General features: G+C 29.6%; 1 protein-coding gene across 1 annotated transcript in view; it reads left to right on the forward strand.

The window, feature by feature from the left end:
- The window catches only part of LOC145277836 (tryptase-like), a 458,673-nt gene that overhangs the window by 298,691 nt on the left and 131,991 nt on the right, over positions 1-27,991 (forward strand). The window contains exon 6 of the mRNA XM_080129761.1: positions 9,509-9,645. Coding sequence (XP_079985887.1) covers positions 9,509-9,645 — 137 coding nt within the window. The remainder of the gene's footprint in view (positions 1-9,508; positions 9,646-27,991) is intronic.

A 27,991-nucleotide genomic window follows, 5' to 3' on the forward strand; every position in this document is an offset into this window, starting at 1 on the left:
TGATAATACATGCAGTTCAAAAAAATATATAATAATTAAGAAATTGATGATCCATACAGTTCAAAACAATATATAATAATTAAGAAATTGATAATACATGCAGTTCAAAACAATATATAATAATTAAGAAATTGATAATACATGCAGTTCAAAACAATATATAATAATTAAGAAATTGATAATACATGCAGTTCAAAACAATATATAATAATTAAGAAATTGATAATACATGCAGTTCAAAACAATATATAATAATTAAGAAATTGATAATACATGCAGTTCAAAACAATATATAATAATTAAGAAATTGATAATACATGCAGTTCAAAACAATATATAATAATTAAGAAATTGATAATACATGCAGTTCAAAACAATATATAATAATTAAGAAATTGATAATACATGCAGTTCAAAACAATATATAATAATTAAGAAATTGATAATACATGCAGTTCAAAACAATATATAATAATTAAGAAATTGATAATACATGCAGTTCAAAACAATATATAATAATTAAGAAATTGATAATACATGCAGTTCAAAACAATATATAATAATTAAGAAATTGATAATACATGCAGTTCAAAACAATATATAATAATTAAGAAATTGATAATACATACAGTTCAAAACAATATATAATAATTAAGAAATTGATAATACATGTAGTTCAAAACAATATATAATAATTAAGAAATTGATAATACATGCAGTTCAAAACAATATATAATAATTAAGAAATTGATAATACATGCAGTTCAAAACAATATATAATAATTAAGAAATTGATAATACATGCAGTTCAAAACAATATATAATAATTAAGAAATTGATAATACAGTTCAAAACAATATATAATAATTAAGAAATTGATAATACATGCAGTTCAAAACAATATATAATAATTAAGAAATTGATAATACAGTTCAGAACAATATATAATAATTAAGAAACTGATAATACATGCAGTTCAAAACAATATATAATAATTAAGAACTTGATAATACATGCAGTTCAAAACAATATATAATAATTAAGAAATTGATAATACATGCAGTTCAAAACAATATATAATAATTAGGAAATTGATAATACATGCAGTTCAAAACAATATATAATAATTAAGAAATTGATAATACATGCAGTTCAAAACAATATATAATAATTAAGAAATTGATAATACATGCAGTTCAAAACAATATATAATAATTAAGAAATTGATAATACATGCAGTTCAAAACAATATATAATAATTAAGAAATTGATGATCCATGCAGTTCAAAACAATATATAATAATTAAGAAATTGATAATACATGCAGTTCAAAACAATATATAATAATTAAGAAATTGATAATACATGCAGTTCAAAACAATATATAATAATTAAGAAATTGATAATACATGCAGTTCAAAACAATATATAATAATTAAGAAATTGATAATACATGCAGTTCAAAACAATATATAATAATTAAGAAATTGATAATACATGCAGTTCAAAACAATATATAATAATTAAGAAATTGATAATACATGCAGTTCAAAACAATATATAATAATTAAGAAATTGATGATCCATGCAGTTCAAAACAATATATAATAATTAAGAAATTGATAATACATGCAGTTCAAAACAATATATAATAATTAAGAAATTGATAATACATGCAGTTCAAAACAATATATAATAATTAAGAAATTGATAATACATGCAGTTCAAAACAATATATATTAATTAAGAAATTGATAATACATGCAGTTCAGAACAATATATAATAATTAATAAATTGATAATACAGTTCAAAACAATATATAATAATTAGGAAATTGATAATACATGCAGTTCAAAACAATATATAATAATTAAGAAATTGATAATACATGCAGTTCAAAACAATATATAATAATTAAGAAATTGATAATACATGCAGTTCAAAACAATATATAATAATTAAGAAATTTATAATACATGCAGTTCAAAACAATATATAATAATTGAGAAATTGATGATCCATGCAGTTCAAAACAATATATAATAATTAAGAAATTGATAATACATGCAGTTCAAAACAATATATAATAATTAAGAAATTGATAATACATGCAGTTCAAAACAATATATAATAATTAAGAAATTGATAATACATGCAGTTCAAAACAATATATAATAATTAAGAAATTGATAATACATGCAGTTCAAAACAATATATAATAATTAAGAAATTGATAATACATGCAGTTCAAAACAATATATAATAATTAAGAAATTGATAATACAGTTCAAAACAATATATAATAATTAAGAAATTGATAATACATGCAGTTCAAAACAATATATAATAATTAAGAAATTGATAATACAGTTCAAAACAATATATAATAATTAAGAAATTGATAATACATGCAGTTCAAAACAATATATAATAATTAAGAAATTGATAATACATGCAGTTCAAAACAATATATAATAATTAAGAAATTGATAATACATGCAGTTCAAAACAATATATAACAATTAAGAAATTGATAATACATGCAGTTCAAAACAATATATAATAATTAAGAAATTGATAATACATGCAGTTCAAAACAATATATAATAATTAAGAAATTGATAATACATGCAGTTCAAAACAATATATAATAATTAAGAAATTGATAATACATGCAGTTCAAAACAATATATAATAATTAAGAAATTGATAATACATGCAGTTCAAAACAATATATAACAATTAAGAAATTGATAATACATGCAGTTCAAAACAATATATAATAATTAAGAAATTGATAATACATGCAGTTCAAAACAATATATAATAATTAAGAAATTGATAATACATGCAGTTCAAAACAATATATAACAATTAAGAAATTGATAATACATGCAGTTCAAAACAATATATAATAATTAAGAAATTGATAATACATGCAGTTCAAAACAATATATAATAATTAAGAAATTGATAATACATGCAGTTCAAAACAATATATAATAATTAAGAAATTGATAATACATGCAGTTCAAAACAATATATAATAATTAAGAAATTGATAATACATGCAGTTCAAAACAATATATAATAATTAAGAAATTGATAATACATGCAGTTCAAAACAATATATAATAATTAAGAAATTGATAATACATGCAGTTCAAAACAATATATAATAATTAAGAAATTGATAATACATGCAGTTCAAAACAATATATAATAATTAAGAAATTGATAATACATGCAGTTCAAAACAATATATAACAATTAAGAAATTGATAATACATGCAGTTCAAAACAATATATAATAATTAAGAAATTGATAATACATGCAGTTCAAAACAATATATAATAATTAAGAAATTGATAATACATGCAGTTCAAAACAATATATAACAATTAAGAAATTGATAATACATGCAGTTCAAAACAATATATAATAATTAAGAAATTGATAATACATGCAGTTCAAAACAATATATAATAATTAAGAAATTGATAATACATGCAGTTCAAAACAATATATAATAATTAAGAAATTGATAATACATGCAGTTCAAAACAATATATAATAATTAAGAAATTGATAATACATGCAGTTCAAAACAATATATAATAATTAAGAAATTGATAATACATGCAGTTCAAAACAATATATAATAATTAAGAAATTGATAATACATGCAGTTCAAAACAATATATAATAATTAAGAAATTGATAATACAGTTCAAAACAATATATAATAATTAAGAAATTGATAATACATGCAGTTAAAAACAATATATAATAATTAGGAAATTGATAATACATGCAGTTCAAAACAATATATAATAATTAAGAAATTGATAATACATGCAGTTCAAAACAATATATAATAATTAAGAAATTGATAATACATGCAGTTCAAAACAATATATAATAATTAAGAAATTGATAATACATGCAGTTCAAAACAATATATAATAATTAAGAAATTGATGATCCATGCAGTTCAAAACAATATATAATAATTAAGAAATTGATAATACATGCAGTTCAAAACAATATATAATAATTAAGAAATTGATAATACATGCAGTTCAAAACAATATATAATAATTAAGAAATTGATAATACATGCAGTTCAAAACAATATATAATAATTAAGAAATTGATAATACATGCAGTTCAAAACAATATATAATAATTAAGAAATTGATAATACATGCAGTTCAAAACAATATATAATAATTAAGAAATTGATAATACATGCAGTTCAAAACAATATATAATAATTAAGAAATTGATTATACATGCAGTTCAAAACAATATATAATAATTAAGAAATTGATAATACATGCAGTTCAAAACAATATATAATAATTAAGAAATTGATGATCCATGCAGTTCAAAACAATATATAATAATTAAGAAATTGATAATACATGCAGTTCAAAACAATATATAATAATTAAGAAATTGATAATACATGCAGTTCAAAACAATATATAATAATTAAGAAATTGATAATACATGCAGTTCAGAACAATATATAATAATTAAGAAATTGATAACACATGCAGTTCAAAACAATATATAATAATTAAGAAATTGATAATACATGCAGTTCAAAACAATATATAATAATTAAAAAATTGATAATACATGCACTTCAAAACAATATATAATAATTAAGAAATTGATAATACATGCAGTTCAAAACAATATATAATAATTAAGAAATTGATAATACATGCAGTTCAAAACAATATATAATAATTAAGAAATTGATAATACATGCAGTTCAAAACAATATATAATAATTAAGAAATTGATAATACATGCAGTTCAAAACAATATATAATAATTAAGAAATTGATAATACATACAGTTCAAAACAATATATAATAATTAAGAAATTGATAATACATGTAGTTCAAAACAATATATAATAATTAAGAAATTGATAATACATGCAGTTCAAAACAATATATAATAATTAAGAAATTGATAATACATGCAGTTCAAAACAATATATAATAATTAAGAAATTGATAATACATGCAGTTCAAAACAATATATAATAATTAAGAAATTGATAATACAGTTCAAAACAATATATAATAATTAAGAAATTGATAATACATGCAGTTCAAAACAATATATAATAATTAAGAAATTGATAATACAGTTCAAAACAATATATAATAATTAAGAAATTGATAATACATGCAGTTCAAAACAATATATAATAATTAAGAAATTGATAATACATGCAGTTCAAAACAATATATAATAATTAAGAAATTGATAATACATGCAGTTCAAAACAATATATAATAATTAGGAAATTGATAATACATGCAGTTCAAAACAATATATAATAATTAAGAAATTGATAATACATGCAGTTCAAAACAATATATAATAATTAAGAAATTGATAATACATGCAGTTCAAAACAATATATAATAATTAAGAAATTGATAATACATGCAGTTCAAAACAATATATAATAATTAAGAAATTGATAATACATGCAGTTCAAAACAATATATAATAATTAAGAAATTGATAATACATGCAGTTCAAAACAATATATAATAATTAAGAAATTGATAATACATGCAGTTCAAAACAATATATAATAATTAAGAAATTGATAATACATGCAGTTCAAAACAATATATAATAATTAAGAAATTGATAATACATGCAGTTCAAAACAATATATAATAATTAAGAAATTGATGATCCATGCAGTTCAAAACAATATATAATAATTAAGAAATTGATAATACATGCAGTTCAAAACAATTTATAATAATTAAGAAATTGATAATACATGCAGTTCAAAACAATATATAATAATTAAGAAATTGATAATACAGTTCAAAACAATATATAATAATTAAGAAATTGATAATCCATGCAGATCAAAACAATATATAAAAATTAAGAAATTGATAATACATGCAGTTCAAAACAATATATAAAAATTAAGAAATTGATAATACATGCAGTTCAAAACAATATATAATAATTAAGAAATTGATAATCCATGCAGATCAAAACAATATATAATAATTAAGAAATTGATAATACATGCAGTTCAAAACAATATATAATAATTAAGAAATTGATAATACATGCAGTTCAAAACAATATATAATAATTAAGAAATTGATAATACATGCAGTTCAGAACAATATATAATAATTAAGAAATTGATAATACAGTTCAAAACAATATATAATAATTAAGAAATTGATAATACATGCAGTTCAAAACAATATATAATAATTAAGAAATTGATAATACATGCAGTTCAAAACAATATATAAAAATTAAGAAATTGATAATACATGCAGTTCAAAACAATATATAATAATTAAGAAATTGATAATACATGCAGTTCAAAACAATATATAATAATTAAGAAATTGATAATACATGAAGTTCAAAACAATATATAATAATTAAGAAATTGATAACACATGCAGTTCAAAACAATATATAATAATTAAGAAATTGATAATACATGCAGTTCAAAACAATATATAAAAATTAAGAAATTGATAATACATGCAGTTCAAAACAATATATAATAATTAAGAAATTGATAATCCATGCAGTTCAAAACAATATATAATAATTAAGAAATTGATAATACATGCAGTTCAAAACAATATATAATAATTAAGAAATTGATAATACATGCAGTTCAAAACAATATATAATAATTAAGAAATTGATAATACATGCAGTTCAGAACAATATATAATAATTAAGAAATTGATAATACAGTTCAAAACAATATATAATAATTAAGAAATTGATAATACATGCAGTTCAAACAATATATAATAATTAAGAAATTGATAATACATGCAGTTCAAAACAATATATAATAATTAAGAAATTGATAATACATGCAGTTCAAAACAATATATAATAATTAAGAAATTGATAATACATGCAGTTCAAAACAATATATAATAATTAAGAAATTGATAATACATGCAGTTCAAAACAATATATAATAATTAAGAAATTGATAATACAGTTCAAAACAATATATAATAATTAAGAAATTGATAATACATGCAGTTCAAAACAATATATAATAATTAAGAAATTGATAATACATGCAGTTCAAAACAATATATAAAAATTAAGAAATTGATAATACATGCAGTTCAAAACAATATATAATAATTAAGAAATTGATAATACATGCAGTTCAAAACAATATATAATAATTAAGAAATTGATAATACATGCAGTTCAAAACAATATATAATAATTAAGAAATTGATAATACATGCAGTTCAAAACAATATATAATAATTAAGAAATTGATAATACATGCAGTTCAAAACAATATATAATAATTAAGAAATTGATAATACATGAAGTTCAAAACAATATATAATAATTAAGAAATTGATAACACATGCAGTTCAAAACAATATATAATAATTAAGAAATTGATAATACATGCAGTTCAAAACAATATATAAAAATTAAGAAATTGATAATACATGCAGTTCAAAACAATATATAATAAATAAGAAATTGATAATCCATGCAGTTCAAAACAATATATAATAATTAAGAAATTGATAATACATGCAGTTCAAAACAATATATAATAATTAAGAAATTGATAATACATGCAGTTCAAAACAATATATAATAATTAAGAAATTGATAATACATGCAGTTCAGAACAATATATAATAATTAAGAAATTGATAATACAGTTCAAAACAAGATATAATAATTAAGAAATTGATAATACATGCAGTTCAAAACAATATATAATAATTAAGAAATTGATAATACATGCAGTTCAAAACAATATATAATAATTAAGAAATTGATAATACATGCAGTTCAAAACAATATATAATAATTAAGAAATTGATAATACATGCAGTTCAAAACAATATATAATAATTAAGAAATTGATAATACATGCAGTTCAAAACAATATATAATAATTAAGAAATTGATAATACATGCAGTTCAAAACAATATATAATAATTAAGAAATTGATAATACATGAAGTTCAAAACAATATATAATAATTAAGAAATTGATAATACATGCAGTTCAAAACAATATATAAAAATTAAGAAATTGATAATACATGCAGTTCAAAACAATATATAATAATTAAGAAATTGATAATACATGCAGTTCAGAACAATATATAATAATTAAGAAATTGATAATACAGTTCAAAACAATATATAAAAATTAAGAAATTGATAATACATGCAGTTCAAAACAATATATAATAATTAAGAAATTGATAATACAGTTCAAAACAATATATAATAATTAAGAAATTGATAATACATGCAGTTCAAAACAATATATAATAATTAAGAAATTGATAATACATGCAGTTCAAAACAATATATAATAATTAAGAAATTGATAATACATGCAGTTCAAAACAATATATAAAAATTAAGAAATTGATAATACATGCAGTTCAAAACAATATATAATAATTAAGAAATTGATAATACATGCAGTTCAAAACAATATATAATAATTAAGAAATTTATAATACATGCAGTTCAAAACAATATATAATAATTAAGAAATTGATAATACATGCAGTTCAAAACAATATATAAAAATTAAGAAATTGATAATACATGCAGTTCAAAACAATATATAATAATTAAGAAATTGATAATACATGCAGTTCAGAACAATATATAATAATTAAGAAATTGATAATACAGTTCAAAACAATATATAAAAATTAAGAAATTGATAATACATGCAGTTCAAAACAATATATAAAAATTAAGAAATTGATAATACATGCAGTTCAAAACAATATATAATAATTAAGAAATTGATAATACCTGCAGTTCAAAACAATATATAATAATTACATGTTTTTAGTGTCTACACAAATCTCTGTATCTTTGATATAGACCTATCCAAATGTTTTATATTTTCTAAACTTCTGTTGAAGTTAATGCGGCAAAACATGTTGGATGCTTGAAACGTTGTGGACCCAACATGCAAGATGCGAAACATGAAAATAATGTAACGTCATTTAAGAAATGTCGTTAAATTGGTGATTTTATGTGTTTTTCGAAGAATTGGCATTTCTTATTGAGATGTTTTATCTTTTGACTTATAACACTTCAGGATTGCTGATGCCATCCAAAGTGAACCTCTAAGAACTACTCATTAGAGTAATAAACTCTTCCTCCGGAAATCACCTCCAGCCAAAATCACTTTTCAATTTGAGTCCCAAGAAAGATACTCATTTACTTTCTCCTATTCACGAGAACGATTCTCGGTTTGTAATTCAAAGAAAAACCTGTTTCTTTTTTGCGATATTTCTCAGAAGTGACTTAGAAATTTGCAGTAAAATGATTGCATCCATTCTTCCTAAATCCTGTGTTGGATCAGATTCTTCTTCAAAATAACATGATATTGTGATTTACTATTCGATTTAAAAGACATTGGTGTTTTTTTTTTTCAGGTGGCAGTGTAACAAAAATTGCCACACGGATTGATATTCCAATCATGAGTAATCTTCAGTGTTCCAATTATTTTGGAAACTTGAATAAAAATAAAATCTGCTCTGGCTTCTTTAATCATGCCAAAGGACTATGCAAGGTAAATATAACAAAACATATGTGTGTGTGTGTGTGTGTGTGTGTGTATGCATATGTATATGTGTATATGTATATATGCATATGTATATGTCTATATATATGTATATGTGTATGTATATATATGTATATGTATATATATATGTATATGTATATATATGTATATGTGTATATATATATGTATATGTATATGCATATATATGTATATGCATATATATATGTATATATATATGTATATATATGTGTGTATATATGTATATATATGCATATATTAATGTATATATATATGTATATATATGCATATATTAGTGTATATATATATGTATATATTAGTGTACATATATGTATATATATATGTATATGAATATATATATGTGTATATATATGTATATATATGTACATATATATGCATATGATATATATATATATATATATATATATATATATATATATATATATATATATATATATATATATATACAGGGTTGCGGAGTCGGAGGTTTTAGCTGGAGTCGGGGTCGGAGTCGGAGTTGGATTTTTAAGAGTACTAGCAGTCGGAGTCGGAATTTATTTTTTTACATGGTTTTCCTGTTTGGTTTTATCGGTTTTTTTTTTAAATTACATTTTCTAACCAAACAAGGCACGTTGCTACTTAAATGTAGCAACGTGCCTTGTTTGGTTAGAAAATGTAGACCTTAGTTTCAGGGCTACTATGTAGTGAGTATAGCAGCAAGATATCGGTACACGTTACACTTGAACTTTTGCATGTCAGTACGGTTCGGGAAGCAGGAACCCGGAAGAGAATTCCAAAGTCTTGCAGTTCTGGGGAAAAAATTAGAGTAAAAGGCTTTCTTAAATCTGGGGATCTCTACTGAGTAGAGGTAGCACTTCGCTGCTTGTCGGGTTTGTCAAGGGTATTTTTATCGAGGGAGTACAAGAGTTTGCAGTTCGTCAGAGTATCTATCATTAAAATACTTGTAAAATAAGCAGAGGGATGCAACATTTCATCGATGGGACAGGGGCGGAATTTAAGATAACAGTTCAGGACCTGTCAGGTTGGCGACTCTCTTTTGAATACTGTCCAGGTGCGTGAGACTAGTAGCAGATGCACCAGTCCAAATGTGACAACAGTACTCGATACATGGGTGAATGGTGGCTTTGTAGAGGTACAGGATACTTTCAGGCGAAAGTAACTTTCTAGCATGGTAGAGAGAGCCTACCTTCTTCACAGCAGCCTTGGCAATGATCTCACTGTATTTAGTCCAACTCATGTTCCCTGTGAACGTTAAGCCAAGGAGTTTGAACGAAGTATTTTCAGGTAATATATCTTTAGCCATAGCTATTAATGGTTGGTAAAGTTTCATGTAATTATTAAAGGAAATGAGCTTTGTCGTGGCAGATTTGAATGTTACCATCCATTTCTGACCTAATTCCACTACAGACTGAAGGTTTTCCGCCATTGCCTTAGATATGTGCTTGTTAGTTTTCCCCACGTGCCTTCTATAGAGCGTGGTGCAAATTTATCCATGTCAGAGACAATTTTATCAGGTAAGGATCGATTCCTGAGGTACACCTGCATTTATATCATATTGTTTGGATATACACCCATCGAGGACAACCTGAATTCTTCTCTCATTTAAGAAAGATTTAATTATGTTAAATATTCGTCCAGTAATATCATAAATTTTATTTTCATGAGAAGACCATCGTGCCATACCCTATCAAATCCCTTAGATATATATATAAGGCTACTGCCCTCCCCTCCCCTGCCTTGGTATATATGTTCAGAGATTACAGTTGGAATATCTGCAGTAGAACGGGCTTGCCTAAATCCATATTGATGGTCAAGCAGCTGTAAGGTGGTGAACTAAAGCTTTATTAATCAAAGTCTCAAATATTTTGGCGAAAAGTGGGAGGAGGTAAATTGGACAATAATTTAATGGGTCAGTTCGTTCGCCAGAGTTTTTGTAAACTGGTACTACAGAAACACTATTCCAGCTGTCAGGAAAGCAAGATTCGTTGAGAACTGGAGCAACCTCAGCAGAGCATTTTTTTAATAGCACAGCCGGGATGAGATCAGGTCCACATGCTTTTGAGGTGTTTAGGTTTTTTTATGATATCATGTACTTGAGAAGAGGTGATTTTAAGATCATCTAGTGTGGTTTCCACAGAGGAAAATCAGGGAGGGAATGGTTTGCTGGGTCCAAGGTAGAGTTTGAGGCAAACTGGACAACAAGCATGCTAGCTTTCTCAGTTGCTGTGCAAACAACCTCATGATTATTGGATAGTGGGGGTATTGTTGATTACCCATTATTTACTACACTATTGTAGATTTTCCAGAAATCACGAGTTCCTAATTTCTGCACTTCAATGCATTTCCTGGTGGTTTCAGTATATTCACTCTTAGCTGTTGCTACTTCTTTCTTACAATTACTTCTAGCTTCTATAAACTTTTGTCTGTTTGTACAGGACTTATGCTGGATAAATCTACGGTATGCATGTTGCCTCTGATCAATGGCAGCTGTGCAAATAGAAATAAACCATTGGGGAGAGTGGGGTTTGCTATAGAACTTCCGTGTAGGAACAAGTGCTTCATTTGCTACTTTAAACCATTCAGTAGTCTCATTTGTGCACTATTCTGCAGGAAGAAAAAAGATATTTCCCCATGGGTCGACTCTGATGTGGTCTCTAATGGCATCCCAGTCAGCCTTATTTTAATACGTTGTCATTTTGAGCAATGGCTCTTCAACTTGGTGTCGAAAGTTTTAAGTGATTCTATAATTATCACAGCATGATCAGCATTCCTAAGTGGGCAGTCAGCATTTGTTACACAATTCTCAGAAATAGATCCATAACTGAGGTTTGCTGGTCCTGGCAATCTGAGAGACGGGTCGGGAATGTTACTGTCTGTGTCAAGGAATAGGACATAGAAAAGTTATGGATGATGCTACTAGCTGTGTCTGTGTAGTTAGAGAAGCAAAGCAAATTTCTGTGGTGGCCATTAGTATTTCGGCGCTAGTGTCAAGGGAGAGTGCTGCATCTATGCTGTCAGAGACATGATTGATTATAGTACAGTCCTGGGTTGATGGAGAGCAATAAAAAGTACAGGTAGCTAACGCTATTTTGTAAATTTAGTTTAAAGCACATGAAGGCCTGGTCACCTAATTCTAGTTTAGATTCCCTAGACATGGGGAGCGTGTTACAAGTCCATTCCTGTTAAAATCCTTACAACAAAGTGGAAGATAACCAGACATGTTAAAGATGTTAGAGGGGATGGAGGAGTGCAAGTTAATTTCACTTAGTGCTAAGATATCTGGGGAGTTTGCTAGGAGAAATGATTCTACATCCTCTAAGTTAGTTCTACGTCCTCAGATATGTGTAAATGCAAGGGAGGAGGCATGAGTTTTTTTGTCTGGTTTGAACATTTTTTTGGATTTCATTCTATTTTGTAGTTTCAGATCTATATTAAGGTGCTAGGCAAAACCATCATGCCGACTCCTCATCCACAGGAACGTGGCTTCGGGAATGTCCAGCAGAGATGAGTGAAGGGCGCCTTTCCATACACGACATGGCACTACAATTATACCGATATTACACAACTGATGATAGAACAGTCGCTATCAAAAAGTTAGGGCTCCTGTACTGTCAGTTGGAAACAGCAATCAGCAACTGTCAAACCTGTCTGACAGGAGTGGCCCACTCCAATCATGTTAGCATATATGGTAAATAAACACCTCCAAGATGCCCAGGTATAGGGGAAGGGAATAAGGAAAAAGTGGAGGACGGCATTCATTGCCCTAGTCAGGAAACAAGGCTAAGCACTTGGTGTCTCTAATGAGTCCTTGTGGCCACACCTCTGCTCCTGGCTAATATGCAAAAAAGGAGTATGGAGTATAGATAGGTAGAGCCTAACTACTCCTTAAGCAGTTTAGGTTTGCAAACCGGTGATTTGATCAAGTCACCAGCTCCAGGGAGGTTGTCATCCAGGAATGAGTAGGCCTCCCTCCCCTGTTTGGTGCCAAAATGTACGAGATCAGTGGAACAGGTTTACAAATCAGAGTTTTCCTTATCCTAGATGGATGACCTAACCAGATCTACTGGTCCATCAGCACTGAGAGGGTTTTCCCTGCACCTGGTTTCAAAGCCAGGTATTTCTATGCTCCCGCATGGATTGTTAGGATTGATAGAGTTAGTATTAAAGAATTAGTATCTGTTTTGAAGTTATACTCTTTAGAATAGGATTAAGATTGGTTACGTTTTTAAAGGAAGTATGTATGAGTGTGGGGTGTAGATTAAAGGTGAATATCTACTATGGCTAAGAAAAGATAAAATATGATTTGTGGATTAGTGACTAATTGGAAAATTATAGTGTAAGAGTTAGGGTACATTTCAAAATGTGCTTTGGGTGTTAGTTTTCAAGTAAAGATAACCACCAGCACTTTATCTCATCTAATGAAAGAAAGATAGAGTTGCTAGTTAATACAGATCACTTATAATCTGGGCACAAACTGTGGCTAATAGGTATTTATTTTATAGATATTCTTTAGAGTATAAATATAGGTTAAGCTAATGCATCCCTTAGCAATAGAAATCTATAGATGTTTAGTAGTTATCGATTTTGAAAAGATCAGCCTACTAAAGTTTAGGACCGGAAATTAAACCCTCCTCCCAATGTACGTGCAAAAGAAGTGATTTAATATCAGCTTGGGGAGAAGAGCAGTTGGTTTTTTGGCCAGTTGAAACAGGAGAGATAATATAACTTACAAGAATACAGCATTAATATACAATATAGATATAAAGGGATTTGGGGAGGATTTAGGAGTATAAGGATTTTTAATGTTTATCATGCAAAACAGACAGGAAGGCGTCTTGGAAGCAAAGTATTACCACTTTAAAGCAGACATTTAGAAATAACATTCGTGCCAGTTTAATAACGTACATCAGTAACAATATACATGTGGCCAATATAGGCCTTATTTTTTAACATTACACTTAGTCATAGAATGATAAATTATGATTTCCAAAAAGAGGGAAGCAGTATAAGTAAATAAGAGCAGGAAAATAAGTTTGGTGAATAAGTGATAACTTAATTGCTTCCTAATCAGTGGTTTGCACAATTTAGCAGTTTTTGAATGGTTTTGCCTTTATTTTTGGAGATATATTTTGTACTGTACTGTAAAGTTTCTACTTGATCAAGATATTTCGGTCTGTCAGATCACTGCAAATCCTGTCTAGATAGCTGTTTTTGTTTTGGTTGTGACGTTATACAAGATCAATGGAAGTTCTGTCTTTGAGCGGGATCACTGTGAATTACATTAGATAACAATCTGATTGTAATCTGAAAGTTATCCAGTTACTGAATCAAATGGAATTTAGCAATTGGATTAGTCCGGGATCGATCCAGAATTACGATCTTATCTCCCCCACTCAAAAAAATAGCGGGCATAAATCAATAAAAAGCAACCCATGACACTATAGCTTCCTATAGCTTTTCTATATTTTTCCTTTTTTTTACATAGGAGTCACTACTTATCAAGGCCCAAAGGTCACTCGAGGATAATGGTTAATAAGTGGACAGAAGTCAATGGCACAATATCCTAGTAATCGTTAGTAGTGGAAATTTGGTGAATTGGATTACTTAAGGGGATGGTTCATCAAGAATTTGTTTATGTTGGACTTGAATATGATCAAATTATAGTCATATAAGCAGGAAAATGGAAGAGAGTTCCACAGGCGTGCAGTTCTAAGACAGAAGTTTGTTCATGGAATCTGTGTTTAGGATTAGGCACAGAAAAAGTGGGGGAAATTATTGATAGTGGTTTCAACTAGATGAGTGTTTTTCATGAAAGTTTGGTGAAGGGGGGGGCCGATAGATTGGAGTTCAGACAGGAAGCTGCCATAAAAATAGTGATAGAGTAAAGACAGGCTTGTAACGTCTCTTCTGTGGGAAAGAGGTTGCTGGGAAGAGAAAAGGGCACCCCCACCAGGTTACAAAGTCTATTTTGAACTTTGTCGAAGCATCATAAAAGTTTCCAACAGCTCCTGTCCAGATATGGCAACAGTACTCCATCTGTGGATGAATCTGACTCTTACTTAGGTAGAGAATTGCATCAGCAGTGAGATATCTACTGGAGCGCTAGAAGGATCTCACCATTTTTCCAGCCAAGGAGCTTATCAAACCCTGGAACCTCCCCAAGACGAGAGCCATCCATTTCAATTGATGCCAGATAGGAGATCAGAGCGTTGATGATATAAAGATAGAAGCTTGGTTTTAGATGCATTAAAATTAACCAGCCACTTCTTTCCCCATTGCATCACATGCTCCAGATCAGAGGAGCGAGAATCAGAGAGAACTTGGTCATTTACGGCTTTTGATGTGTTGACATAGATTGTGATATCATCAGCATAAATGTCTTCGGATGATCTTAGGATGTGACTTGGAAGATCATTGATGTAGATCAAGTAAAAGAGTTGGGCTCAGGATGGGCCCTTGAGGAACTCTGGCATTAATGTTGTGAGCTTCTGATTTCTGACCATCAACCACTACTCTTATGAACCTATCAGAGAGAAATGGTTTAATAATTGAGAAAACATTTTCAGCTATACCGTAGCTGAAGATCTTGTGAAGTAGGCCTTTATGCCATATCCTATCAAAGGTCTTTGATATGTCAAGAGCAATTGCCCTAGAAAGGAAGCCTCCATTGAGAGATTCGCTAATCCTATCAGATATAACTGTAAGCACATCTGCTGTAGATCTAGCAGAACAGAAACCATATTGCATGTCACTAAGAAGGTTATTTTTTCTGAGGTGGTTGAATACTTCTCCATTTAACACGGATTCCAGCAGCTTACTTATGACGCACAGGAGATTTATTGGTCTGTTCTGAGAGGAAGATGACCGATCATCTGAATTCTTGGGAAGCAATTCTCTTTAAGACAACACTTAAACAGTTTTGTAAGTATGGGAACTAGTTCTGGTGGAAGCTTTTTCAGCACTGAAATTGAAATGCTTTACTGGAATCAAGGTTTTAGCTTGGTAACATCACGCACAGATATTTGTATGTCGCATAGTATGTTTTCTGATAAAAGAGGACATACGAGGGGTTGACGGCCTTTATCGCATAGGGTATAATTAGTTGCAAAGTTCTTGGCAAAGAGTTTGGTTGACGAGATTACCTCAGATCCATTGATGATGGTTGGGATAGAGCACATGATTCTGTTCAGGATCCTGTTTGCTATTTGCCAAAACTGTTAACTACTTTGGACTTAACATCCATCTAAGAGAAAGAAAACTGATAACAAAACTGAGAGAGGGAGGCCTCCTCAGTCATGGTTGACAACCTTCCTGGAGTTGGTGACTCAAACAAATTCCCGGCTTGCAAATTTAACTTGCTTAAGGAGTAGACAAGCTCTTCCTATTGCCGGCTTTCACACTTCTTTGCTTATTAGCCAGAGGACTCACCAAAGTCATTCTGTGCTTGGCCTTATTTCCTGACATCGAATTCCATTCCCCCTATTCTCTATTTTAAATTTCTCTCTTTCTCTCAGAAACTAAGAAAATTTGCTTGCATGCCACTTGTGCTCAAGAAACTTGTTTGGGCCAGTCTTGTCTGAGAAGTTGAGGGTAACTGATTGACAGTTTGTCATGCTGCTGTTTCCGCTGACAGTACAGGAGCCCTAACTCTTTTGTAATGCTCAGAGTGGCTGCTCTATCATCAGTTGTATAATATCAGGATAGTTGTGCTATGTCGTGCATAGAAAGGGACCTTGCTTCTATATCTGGTTGGCTTTCATGAGACAACACATTCTAAACTGAAATCGGCTATATTGGCATCAAAACAGGCCCACTTTACTCAATACTCTTCCGCTAACCTAACATTAAACAAAAACACAATTAAATGACAATCCAAACAAATATCACAATAAAACCAGACAACCACCTAAACAAAACTAATTCGCCTCCGCCTTGAGACTCGCTTTCACAAATATCCGTGGGTTTAGAGGTAATATAGATGATATAGAGTCTTACCTTTTAGTAAACTCCTCGGATATCTTAGCATTAAGTGAAACAAACTTACACTCTTCAATCCCCTCCAACTACTTTAACATGAAAGAATAACCCGCTCGTTGCCTTAAGGACTCATGGGGCATCTCAGATGTGTTCTCTAATGGTTTCTCAGTAAGCCCTGCTGTAGTACCTTGTGATTTTGGGCAATGATGTATGCACGTGCTTAGAGTCTATATTCGTAGCACCCTCCCTTAAACTACAGAGAAAAATCTTGAATCGGATGACCAAACTTTTATGTACTTTCAACTAACATTTCATCACTGCGTTAGTTACTTATATTTTCTCTGCTGATTTTCCTCAAGGGGGATTGTACCCTAATCGATCATGTCTTTGATAGTATCGATGTAGCACTCTCCTTGGATAGTAATGCCCAAATACATGTGTTTGGTGACTTTAATGTCCACCATAAAAATTGGTTTGGTTTCTCAGGTCACACAGATGCAGCTGAACGCTCCACTTATAGCTTCTCTATAGCCCATTCCCTCACACAGACAGTAATGTTTCCAACTTGCCTACCAAATTGTGAATCTCAGCAGGCTTCACTTCTAGACCTATTCCTCACCACAGTACCTGAGGATTGTATGACTAATGCCACTGTCCACTTGGAAACGCAGATCACCTAATGACAGTTGTCATCATTTAAATCCCAACCTCAAGGTGAGGAATCATTGCCCAAAACCACAAGGTACTACAGCAGAGCTTACTGAGAAACCATTAGAGAACACATCTGAGATACCCCATGGACCGATATCTTCTTGCTTCCTGCTGAACAGTGTGCCAATGAGACAACTGAATGGTGCAAAGCGTGGATAGAAGCACATGTTTCCACATGGAAGTATTATGGCAAACCCCACTCACGCCCATGGTTCACTACAGATTGTGCAGCTGCTATGGCATAAAGACAGCATGCATTCCACCAGTTTGTACGTCATAAGTCAAATACAAATAGGCAAAATTCGTAGATGCTAGAAATCTAAGAGAGAAATAGTGACAGCCAAAAGACAGCATGCTGAAATAACCAGGGAACGCATAGAATCACCAAAGATAGGAACTCGTGATTTCTGAAAACTCTATATTATTGTAGTGAATAAAGGACAATCAGTAATTCCTTCACTGAGCAACAACCAGAAGGTTGCATGCATGAGAAGACCTTTAACTCCACCATAGAGCCAACAAACAACTCCCTCCCAAATTTCCCTATCCGGACTAAAGCCACATTAGATGATGCAAAAATCACCCCTTCTCATGTCTGCGACATCATAAAAATCTTAGACACCTCAAAGGCGTGTGGGCCTGATCTCATCTCTGCTATAATAATTAAGAAATGTTTAACTGAGCCAGCCCCCATACTTTCCAAGCTCTACAATAAATGCCTTGCTGAATCTTGCTTCCCTAATAGCTGGAAAATGGCCTCTGTGGTTTCAATATACAGGAATTCTGATGAAAGAACAGACCTTCCCAATTATCACCCCATTAATCTCTTCCCCCTCTTCACTAAAATTTTTGAAACCTTAATAATCAAACACTAGTTCACCACCTCGCAAAAGCAAATCTCTCTGACAAGCAGTATGAATTCAGGCAATGTCGTTCTACTGCATATATTTTAACATTTATCTGTGAATGCATTTACCATGTACTGGATAATGCAGGTGGAGCCACAGCTGTAGCCCTTGATACATCCAAGGCCTTTGACAAAGTCTGGCACAAAGGGCTGCTAATGAAAATTAAATCCTACAGTATAACTGGACGTATACTAAATATAATTAGATCCTTCTTAGACAATAGAAGCATACAGGTTGTCATTAATGGACATACATCCAAGCAGCATAACATGAATGCGGGAGTGCCTCAGGGGTCGATTCTTGGACCATTATTATTCCTGATATTTAAAAACGACCTCCCTGATAATATTGTGTCCGAGATGGGTATATTTGCTGATGATACAATGCTCTATAACATGCATTAGGGAAGAACAGATGTACATAAATCTAAGACAACAGCAGAATCATTATAAAATTACCCCCAGACCATAGTTTAATGGGGACGCAAATGGATGCTAATATATAATGCTAGTAAAACTAAGCTACTCTCCTTTAAAAATTACAAGACGCTTCTCAAACCGCCTATATTGATGAAAAATAACATCCTATTTGAGAATTCTACCTTCAAACTCTTTTTTTGAGACTATTTTACCATATTTTACTTTGTGGGCAATATGAACTGGAACAAATACATAGAGGACATTGCAAAGACTGTTGCGAAGAAGGTGGGTTCCCTCTATCGAGCTAAAAGACTACTCACACCTGAGAGTATCTTGTACCTCTACAAGGCTACCATTCGCCCATGCATGGAGTATTGTTGCCACATCTAGGCTGTTGCATCTACCACTAGTCTCTCCATCAGTTGTCAATCTAATCGGTTCCAATTTATCAACTAAGCCCCCATCGTCACAATGTTGCATCTCTGTGAATGTTTTAATGGAATGTGTTCTGATGAACTCGTTGGACTTGTACCCCGTACATATCCCTGACAAACCCGTTTAGCAATAAGATCTCACCCCTTCACTGTTGAGGTCCCTAGATGCCAAAAAGCTTTCTATTCTAATGGTCTCTTCCCTTGTACAACTAGACTTTGGAATCCCCTTCCTGCTACCTGCTTTCCTGGTCGTACTGATATGCAGAAGTTTAAATGTAACATAAACCGACAGCTTGCTAATCTTTCTTAGACATGGTCCCAAAAAGTAGCCTTGTTTAAACGTTAACGTGAGTAAAACAAAAAAAAATAAATAAATAAAGCTGGTTGTATATGTGAGTATATTTATTATACAAATGAATGTGAAACATAAAAAATAATATTCATGAAAAGTAATTATAAAATGCTGAAGAGGTGTGGGAGGCTGGTATATGGATCTGCAGAATAGATTTTCACGTTGAAGTCAAAGATCAAAGGAGTCAGACTTTTACCATCCGAATCCGCAGCCCTGTCCGTTGGAATCATTTGTTTTTTTGTTTTTTTTAATTTTTTAGGCGTCTATGACTCCTTGTTTCATTAAGTTATTTTTGATTACATCCAGCAAGCAAAGGGGGAGGTCTGAGCTTTTTATTTTGAGGAGTTCAAGGAGTAAACTTTTATTTTAAGGTTGTGGATATTTAGTTTAGAAGTGTAATTACTGTAGGGGTGGGCTGTATGAGGGCCTATCTGCAAATCCAAGAGTGCAGTCTCATTTTGGATGCCTTTTGCCATAAGAAACAATCTTTCCAAGACATAGTCCCAAAACGTAGCCTTTTTCGTCCAAGTGGTGATATTCGTTGTTAGGAGTTAACGTGTTAGGAGTTAACGTTAATTACAAAAATAAATAAATAAAGCTGGTTGTATATGTGAGTATATTTATCATACAAATGAATGTTAAACATAAAAAATAATATACATGAAAAGTAATTATAAAATGCTGAATAGGTGTGGGAGGCTGGTATATGGATCTGCAGAATAGATTTTCACATAGTGGTCAAGGAGTCGAAGTCGGAGTCGGAGTCTTAGATATCAAAGGACTCGGAGTCGACATACTAGGAATTCAAGGAGTCGGAGTCGGAGTCGGAGTCGGACTTTCCCCAATCCGACTCTGCAACTCTGTATATATATATATATATATATATATATATATATATATATATATATATATATATATATATATATATGTACATATTAGTGTATATATATATATATATATATATATATATATATATATATATTTAGTAAGATGATTGATAATTTATAATTAAAATTAAATATTAAAAATCCGTTTCATAAGGAGGAACAAAACAAAATCAATAAATTGTACGATCTTTTCGGTAACAATGTTTTTATTGAGATAGACACTAAATCATGGACAATAATTTTAACATATAGTCTCCTCATCAGCAAAGATATTGGGTGTTTTTTTTTTAAAGACACCAAAAATAAACCTAGCATTTTTTTTAAGTGAGGCAGATGTATCTGGAAAATATTTAAATATAAAGGAAAATAGTTATTTTTTGATGTTGATAAACAAAGTAAGATAAATTGAGAATAAAAATTAGAATAAAATCATAAAGTTAAATTGGGTTTAAATGTAAGGTTAAAATAAGATGTTTTTAATAAAATTTAACAAAGATATATACATATATATATATATATATATATATATATATATATATATATATATATATATATATATATATATATATATATACCTTATAATGGTTCACCTTTTAAAATTCGTAAGTATCATTGTCAAAGCATTCATTTTACCATCCAAATGAATGCTTTGTTGTCTTCCTCCTTATGAAACCGCTTTTTATTTTTTAATTTTAATTATAAATTATCAATCATCTTACGAAATATTAAAATAGCTCTAAGATATATATGCCTATTGAGCTTATTATATATCTACATTACAACAAGCACTATTTTTTCTTGTATTTTAATTACATTAGTGATTTTACTATTACATTAAAATACACTCTGCTCTTTAGACTGCTGTTCTAATCCCGTATATATATATATATATATATATATATATATATATATATATATATATATATATATATATATATATATATATAAGGGATTAGAACAGCAGTCTAAAGAGAAGAGTGTATATATATATATATATATATATATATATATATATATATACAGAGTGTCCATAAAGTCACTGAAGGGCTGAAAATCTTTGCCATTTTACCAATTAATGATTATTTTTTCCATATTTCAGATATTTTACAGATAATATTTTGGAAATTAATTATGCATAAGTATAGCATTGAACAACGTACGCAAGTTGTGAAATTGTTTTACCAAAATCAGGGGTCAATTGTTTTGATTTAAAGAACTTATCGACGGAATTTTCACGTTAGAAATAGCTCAAGTCCCAACACAATTCGAAACATTGTGCACCGATTTGAAGACCAAAGATCTGTACTTGATCTTCCATGAGTTGGCAGACCGCGAAACGTCATCACAAATAAAAATAGAGAAAGAGTGCGAGACAGCTGGAACAGCATCCTGAAACATTGATTCGACGACATTCCACACAACTTGGGATATGTCGAAGCTCATATTCTACACAGTTTAAAACTCTTTCCTTATAAAGTGCAGTTTGTTCAACACTTGAAGCCTGAAGATTTTCAAACAAGTGTTCAATATGCAGTTCAAATGCAAAAACTTGTTCGAAATGACCCCATTTTTCTGCAAAAGGTGATTATGTCAGATGAATCCCAATTTCATTTGAATGGATTCGTTAACAAACAAAATTACGGATTTTGGGGCTCTGAAAATCCAAGAGCAATTCATCAAAAGTAGTTGCATCCCATAAAGTGCATTGTATGGAGTGCAGTAACGGAGGAGAAGATTATTCGACTTTATTTTTTTTGAAGATCAAGACGAAAATGCTGTCACTGTTACTGGAGAGAGATACCAGACTATGATTACAGACTTCCTGCGCCCCCAAATTCAATATAGGCCCGGATAATGGTTCCAACATATATAGTGAGAGACACCTTGGAGCTTCTAAGGCAATGCTTTGACGACAACATTATCTCTTGCTATAGCAATGGCCATCACGTTCCCCAGACTTGACTAGGCCCGACTTTTTCTTGTGGGGATATCTTAAAGAAAGAGTCTATGTTAACAAACCCCAAACCCTGCAAGAATTGAAGGAAAGCATCAAGAACGAAATAAGGGAGTTAAATCGCAATTCAGAGATTCTGCAATCTGTCATGAATAATGTTTTGGAAAGAGCACAATTATGCGAAGCTGAAAATGGGCAACATTTAAAAGACATTATTTTCATATATAAAGATTGTTTGAATTTTGCAATTGTTTTTAAAATTTTCCAATGTCTTAGTAAGATTGTGTTAAAATTATTGAAAGATATCAAAAATAAAGAGTCATTTTAAGTTCAAAACCCTTCAGTTACTTTTTGGATACCCTATATATATATATATATATATATATATATATATATATATATATATATATATATATATATATATATATATATTCAGACAGACATTGTTAAAAACAACAGAGAGCTTCTGTTTAGTAATACTTTTTTATTTTTTCAATTTTTCATATTATCTTTTTTGTACATACATTGAAGGTATGGAGGTATTGTCCAAGCATTTTTCGAAGTGTTCACGGTTTTTACTTTTCGTGTAGGTATCTATGCACCTTCAGGTTCTGTTAGGCTCTGCGAGGAATTGTTGGAATTTTTTTTATATGGTAGTTGGGTTGTGAGCAAAGGTCATTGGAATTGCTAGCAGCGGAGGAGGTTAGTTTCATGGGAAGGGAGGAGAGCGTGCCAGTTCTGGAGTCAGTAGCTGGAACGCGTGTGGGGTGGGGTGGGGGTGGGGGTTAGGGTTATGCTAGGCATTTAAGTATATTGGTATTTTTTGGAAATGCGATTTGATTAAGCTTAGATTTTTGCATTTTGATGCAAATAGTTTCAACAATTATAAGTTTCTTTACATTCGTCATTAAAAAATAATTGAAATATGTTACAAATTAAACATCACAATAATGGTGTAACTAAATATTGAATATTGCCAAAGAAATTATTCGCACTTATCAGAAAAGATAATATTTGCAAAATAGAAATTAAAAAAAGAAATCAGCAAAAGGCAGGAAACAAATTTATATGTGAATTGATAGATTTTAGAACTGTTCTGAATGGGGGATGTTAGAGGTCTAGATAAAAATGGCACAAGTGTATAAATCGGACAAACAGCACAAGATGAAAATCTCACAAATTAATATGTCTTGTATATAAAAGGAAATATTAAGAAGTTTGTCAAATTAAAAAATAAATTATTTTCATATTTAAAAGTAGCTATCCTCCTCCAACAAAATGAGATTTTGCTTCTTTGGGTGATTACATAGGAACACCCTGAACAAATATTTTAGAATTTAAAGTGGAGGATAAGTTTTTCATATAAATTTATATTAAAATGATTCTTGAAAAGTTAAACACAGAATTTATCTCCACTAGTCAAAAAAAAAAAAATGTCAACAGTCTCGAGTTCTAAACTGTTACAAAGCCCTGGAAATGGGGGTGTTACTTTACATTAAATTGGGCAGCATTTTTCATGCCCACCATCACAACCGAGTATATGTTATCTGCTATGAAAAATTAAAAAATAAAAACTTTTCCTATGATTGAAATATTTGCTAATTTTACAATATCTTTTTTTTTTGGTTTATTTTATTTTTACTTTTTAAAGTAGAAATAACGTTTAAGTATAGTATCCGTTTTCATAAAATACTATTTCTTCGGTTCTTGAAGGAGAATATATTGAGAATTGAAAAAATATTACTCCAATCACGAGGGCATTTTTTGGGAGGGAGGAAATTTTCACCATATTAAAAACCGATCTAGTGTCTGACATTGCCATCGTGGGAAGGCAAGTATTGCAATGTTATTTTGTACATGTGGGAAGCTTTCTTTTTTAAGAATGCTTGCTCCAAAATAAAGCCAATAAACGTTTTAGATAAAAATACCCATGTCTCCATTAAATAAAACACTTGTAACAGCGTGGATTGTAGCTTCACTGGTGTGTTTACATATGCTGCGTTTTCGAAAAAGTGATCCATGCTGAAAATGAAATCTATTTAAATAAAACAGTGGAGGTATAATATGTGTGTGTAATTAACCGATAAACTCTTAAGCTCCAATAATAATATTGAAATTAACAGGAAATAGTAATCATGCACAAAGGATGGTTTATAATGAGTAAAATCTTTGTTTGGATGGATGAATAATGCATATAAAAATATATTGGCAATTTTTATTTTCACTGGCCGATATATTTCTGTTACTTTTGCACATGAACAAATTTAGTCATAGCTTGAAGTGGTTAATTTAAAAAGTTTTTTGTTGAGAGCTCAAGTTGTAGGGAACATGGTTGGTAATCTAAATGTTTTAGTTTTGATTCTAGCTGATGGAACCAAAGTTATTTTTTTTTAATTTTATATATATTGGGTTTATTTTATGTAATGTACATTTTGTTGCAATTTAAAAACATTATCTTTCATCTACCAATTAATGATATAGATATAAAATTTTCAATGATTGAAAAAAAAGTGCAACAGAATGTACATTACATAAAATAAATCCAAGGTAATTTTTTGATTCAATTTAAATTAAATTTTTATACCTTACTTTATAAAATTTATAAAAGTGCACTTTTAAATAATAAAATTTCAAATTGAATCTTGTACCTTTATTTTTAAAGCCTATAGTAAAAACATTTTGTTTAACAATTTTCATGCCTTGGATGAAATGCTTTTCTAACTTATATATTTATATATATATATATATATATATATATATATATATATATATATATATATATATATATATATATATATATATCCAATAGAGAATTGACACTGTAATAATAAATACGAAATGTGTTTAAATTGTAAAAATAAACATTGAAAAATGAGTAAAAAATAGATAAAAACATGAATGTTGGTTGTTTGGAAAGTAAATTGGAACAATAAAGTCAATTGTAAAAGTGCAGAATAGTTAACAGTCGAGAAACAACAACAAAAATCAACACCAAACGCAATAAAAGTCCATTACCTATCTATTATATGTGTTGAAATTCTTTTTTTTAGTTTTTCTATTTCATTTCTTTTAGTTGTCTTTACAACAAATAAATGGTTGCTTGTTGCTTACACTTAAGTCTTCATTCCTGATATACTGTACAAAAACAAACAAACAACAACTATGACCATTACTGTTGCAGAACTTAACTTTTTACATCTCGTATGAAGTGAAGAGCTCAGTGTTGGTTCTGTTCTGAGTTGGTTGAAATATTTGATCATCGTTGGTTGGTCAAGTCTGGGTGAAATGTCATCTTCTTCAAATAGCTGCGGCCTGCATCCAAGGACGATGTGGGATTTTTCGTCATCTTCTTCGCCTACTGCTTCTTTTTGAGTGTGTCTTAGGATCACGTCAGGGTCACGACTTGTTGCAGAGGGGAGCAGCCGGTTATTAAACCAATTGACCGTGCAACTAAAATATTAGACACTGCAACACTACCAACCTTAAATTTGTGGATTCAACTTGAACTTAGGGTTAAAAGCCATTTGTACACAACTTTTCAGGAATTAAGCCTACAACCCCATTAAACGATAATCGGCTAATTGGTTTTTTTTATTCAGTGTGGAAAGTTGGCTTTAAGACACATATTTTGAAATAATAATAATAATAATAAACTTAGTTTTAGCGCGTTAAAAAACCGTTAAATAATTAATTTCTACTGCTTTTGCTGGTGTTGCTTTTTGCAATGTTCGAATGTTTGCTTTTCTACACTTTTATCAAGTACATATTTCAAATTAATGAGAATGCTTGGGTCCTAGAGGCTGAAACGACTTCTTCCCAGTACATCAGTTTTTATCGCCTGGGGCGGTCATAAAATTTGCATATAATTACATGTTTTGCCCCCCTCCCGCTAGCATGTGATTACCTCTTTTGACCCCCCCCCCCGCTGGCATGTGATTACCACTTTTGTCCCCCCCCTCCACTGCTGGCATATGACAAACTTCAAAATTCCAAAAAGCCTTCAAAATATTTATTTTCATTGAACTAATGTTTACACAATTCCCCCTTTTTTTAAATTTGAATTTAATTTAACAATTTCTTTTCAATAATTTGAATAATAATAAGTATGTATACATTAATCTGAAGGGAATTATGTAAACGTTAATATTACGTACGGGCAATTCTAATGGCATGGTATGGGACCTCGTTTTGAACACTGGTTAATCATAATATTGTTTAAATTTTCGGTTGTTATTATTATTATTATTATTATTATTATTATTATTATTATTCGGTTAGTATGATTATGTTTAAAAGATTACAGCTTAAAGTTAATTTCTCAAAGAAAAAATAGCGTGTGAAATAAAAAAAATACATGGAATAATTTTATCACAAATCTGAAAAACCATACATTTCACGTAAAAATTCATTATGACAAATATAGTGTTTACATTTTTCTGGCCAGAGAAATATAAGTTTTCTTGAATTATTTCCAAGTGAAGTATTAAGTTAAAGTCTTAAAATAATGAATTAATACAATAAACGTACTTAACTTTTGCTAAAAAGAGTAATAATTATCCAAAAATATGACCATGGTAGCAACAAGATTAGTTTAGTGTCAAGAAAAAAGTCATGGCGGCAAAATTCAAAGAAGTACGGAAACACATTAATTACATAATTTCATTATTATTTAAC

The sequence above is a fragment of the Euprymna scolopes genome, chromosome 6 (assembly GCF_053919585.1).
Source record: "Euprymna scolopes isolate OS-2025 chromosome 6, ASM5391958v1, whole genome shotgun sequence".
Lineage (NCBI taxonomy): Eukaryota > Metazoa > Mollusca > Cephalopoda > Sepiida > Sepiolidae > Euprymna > Euprymna scolopes.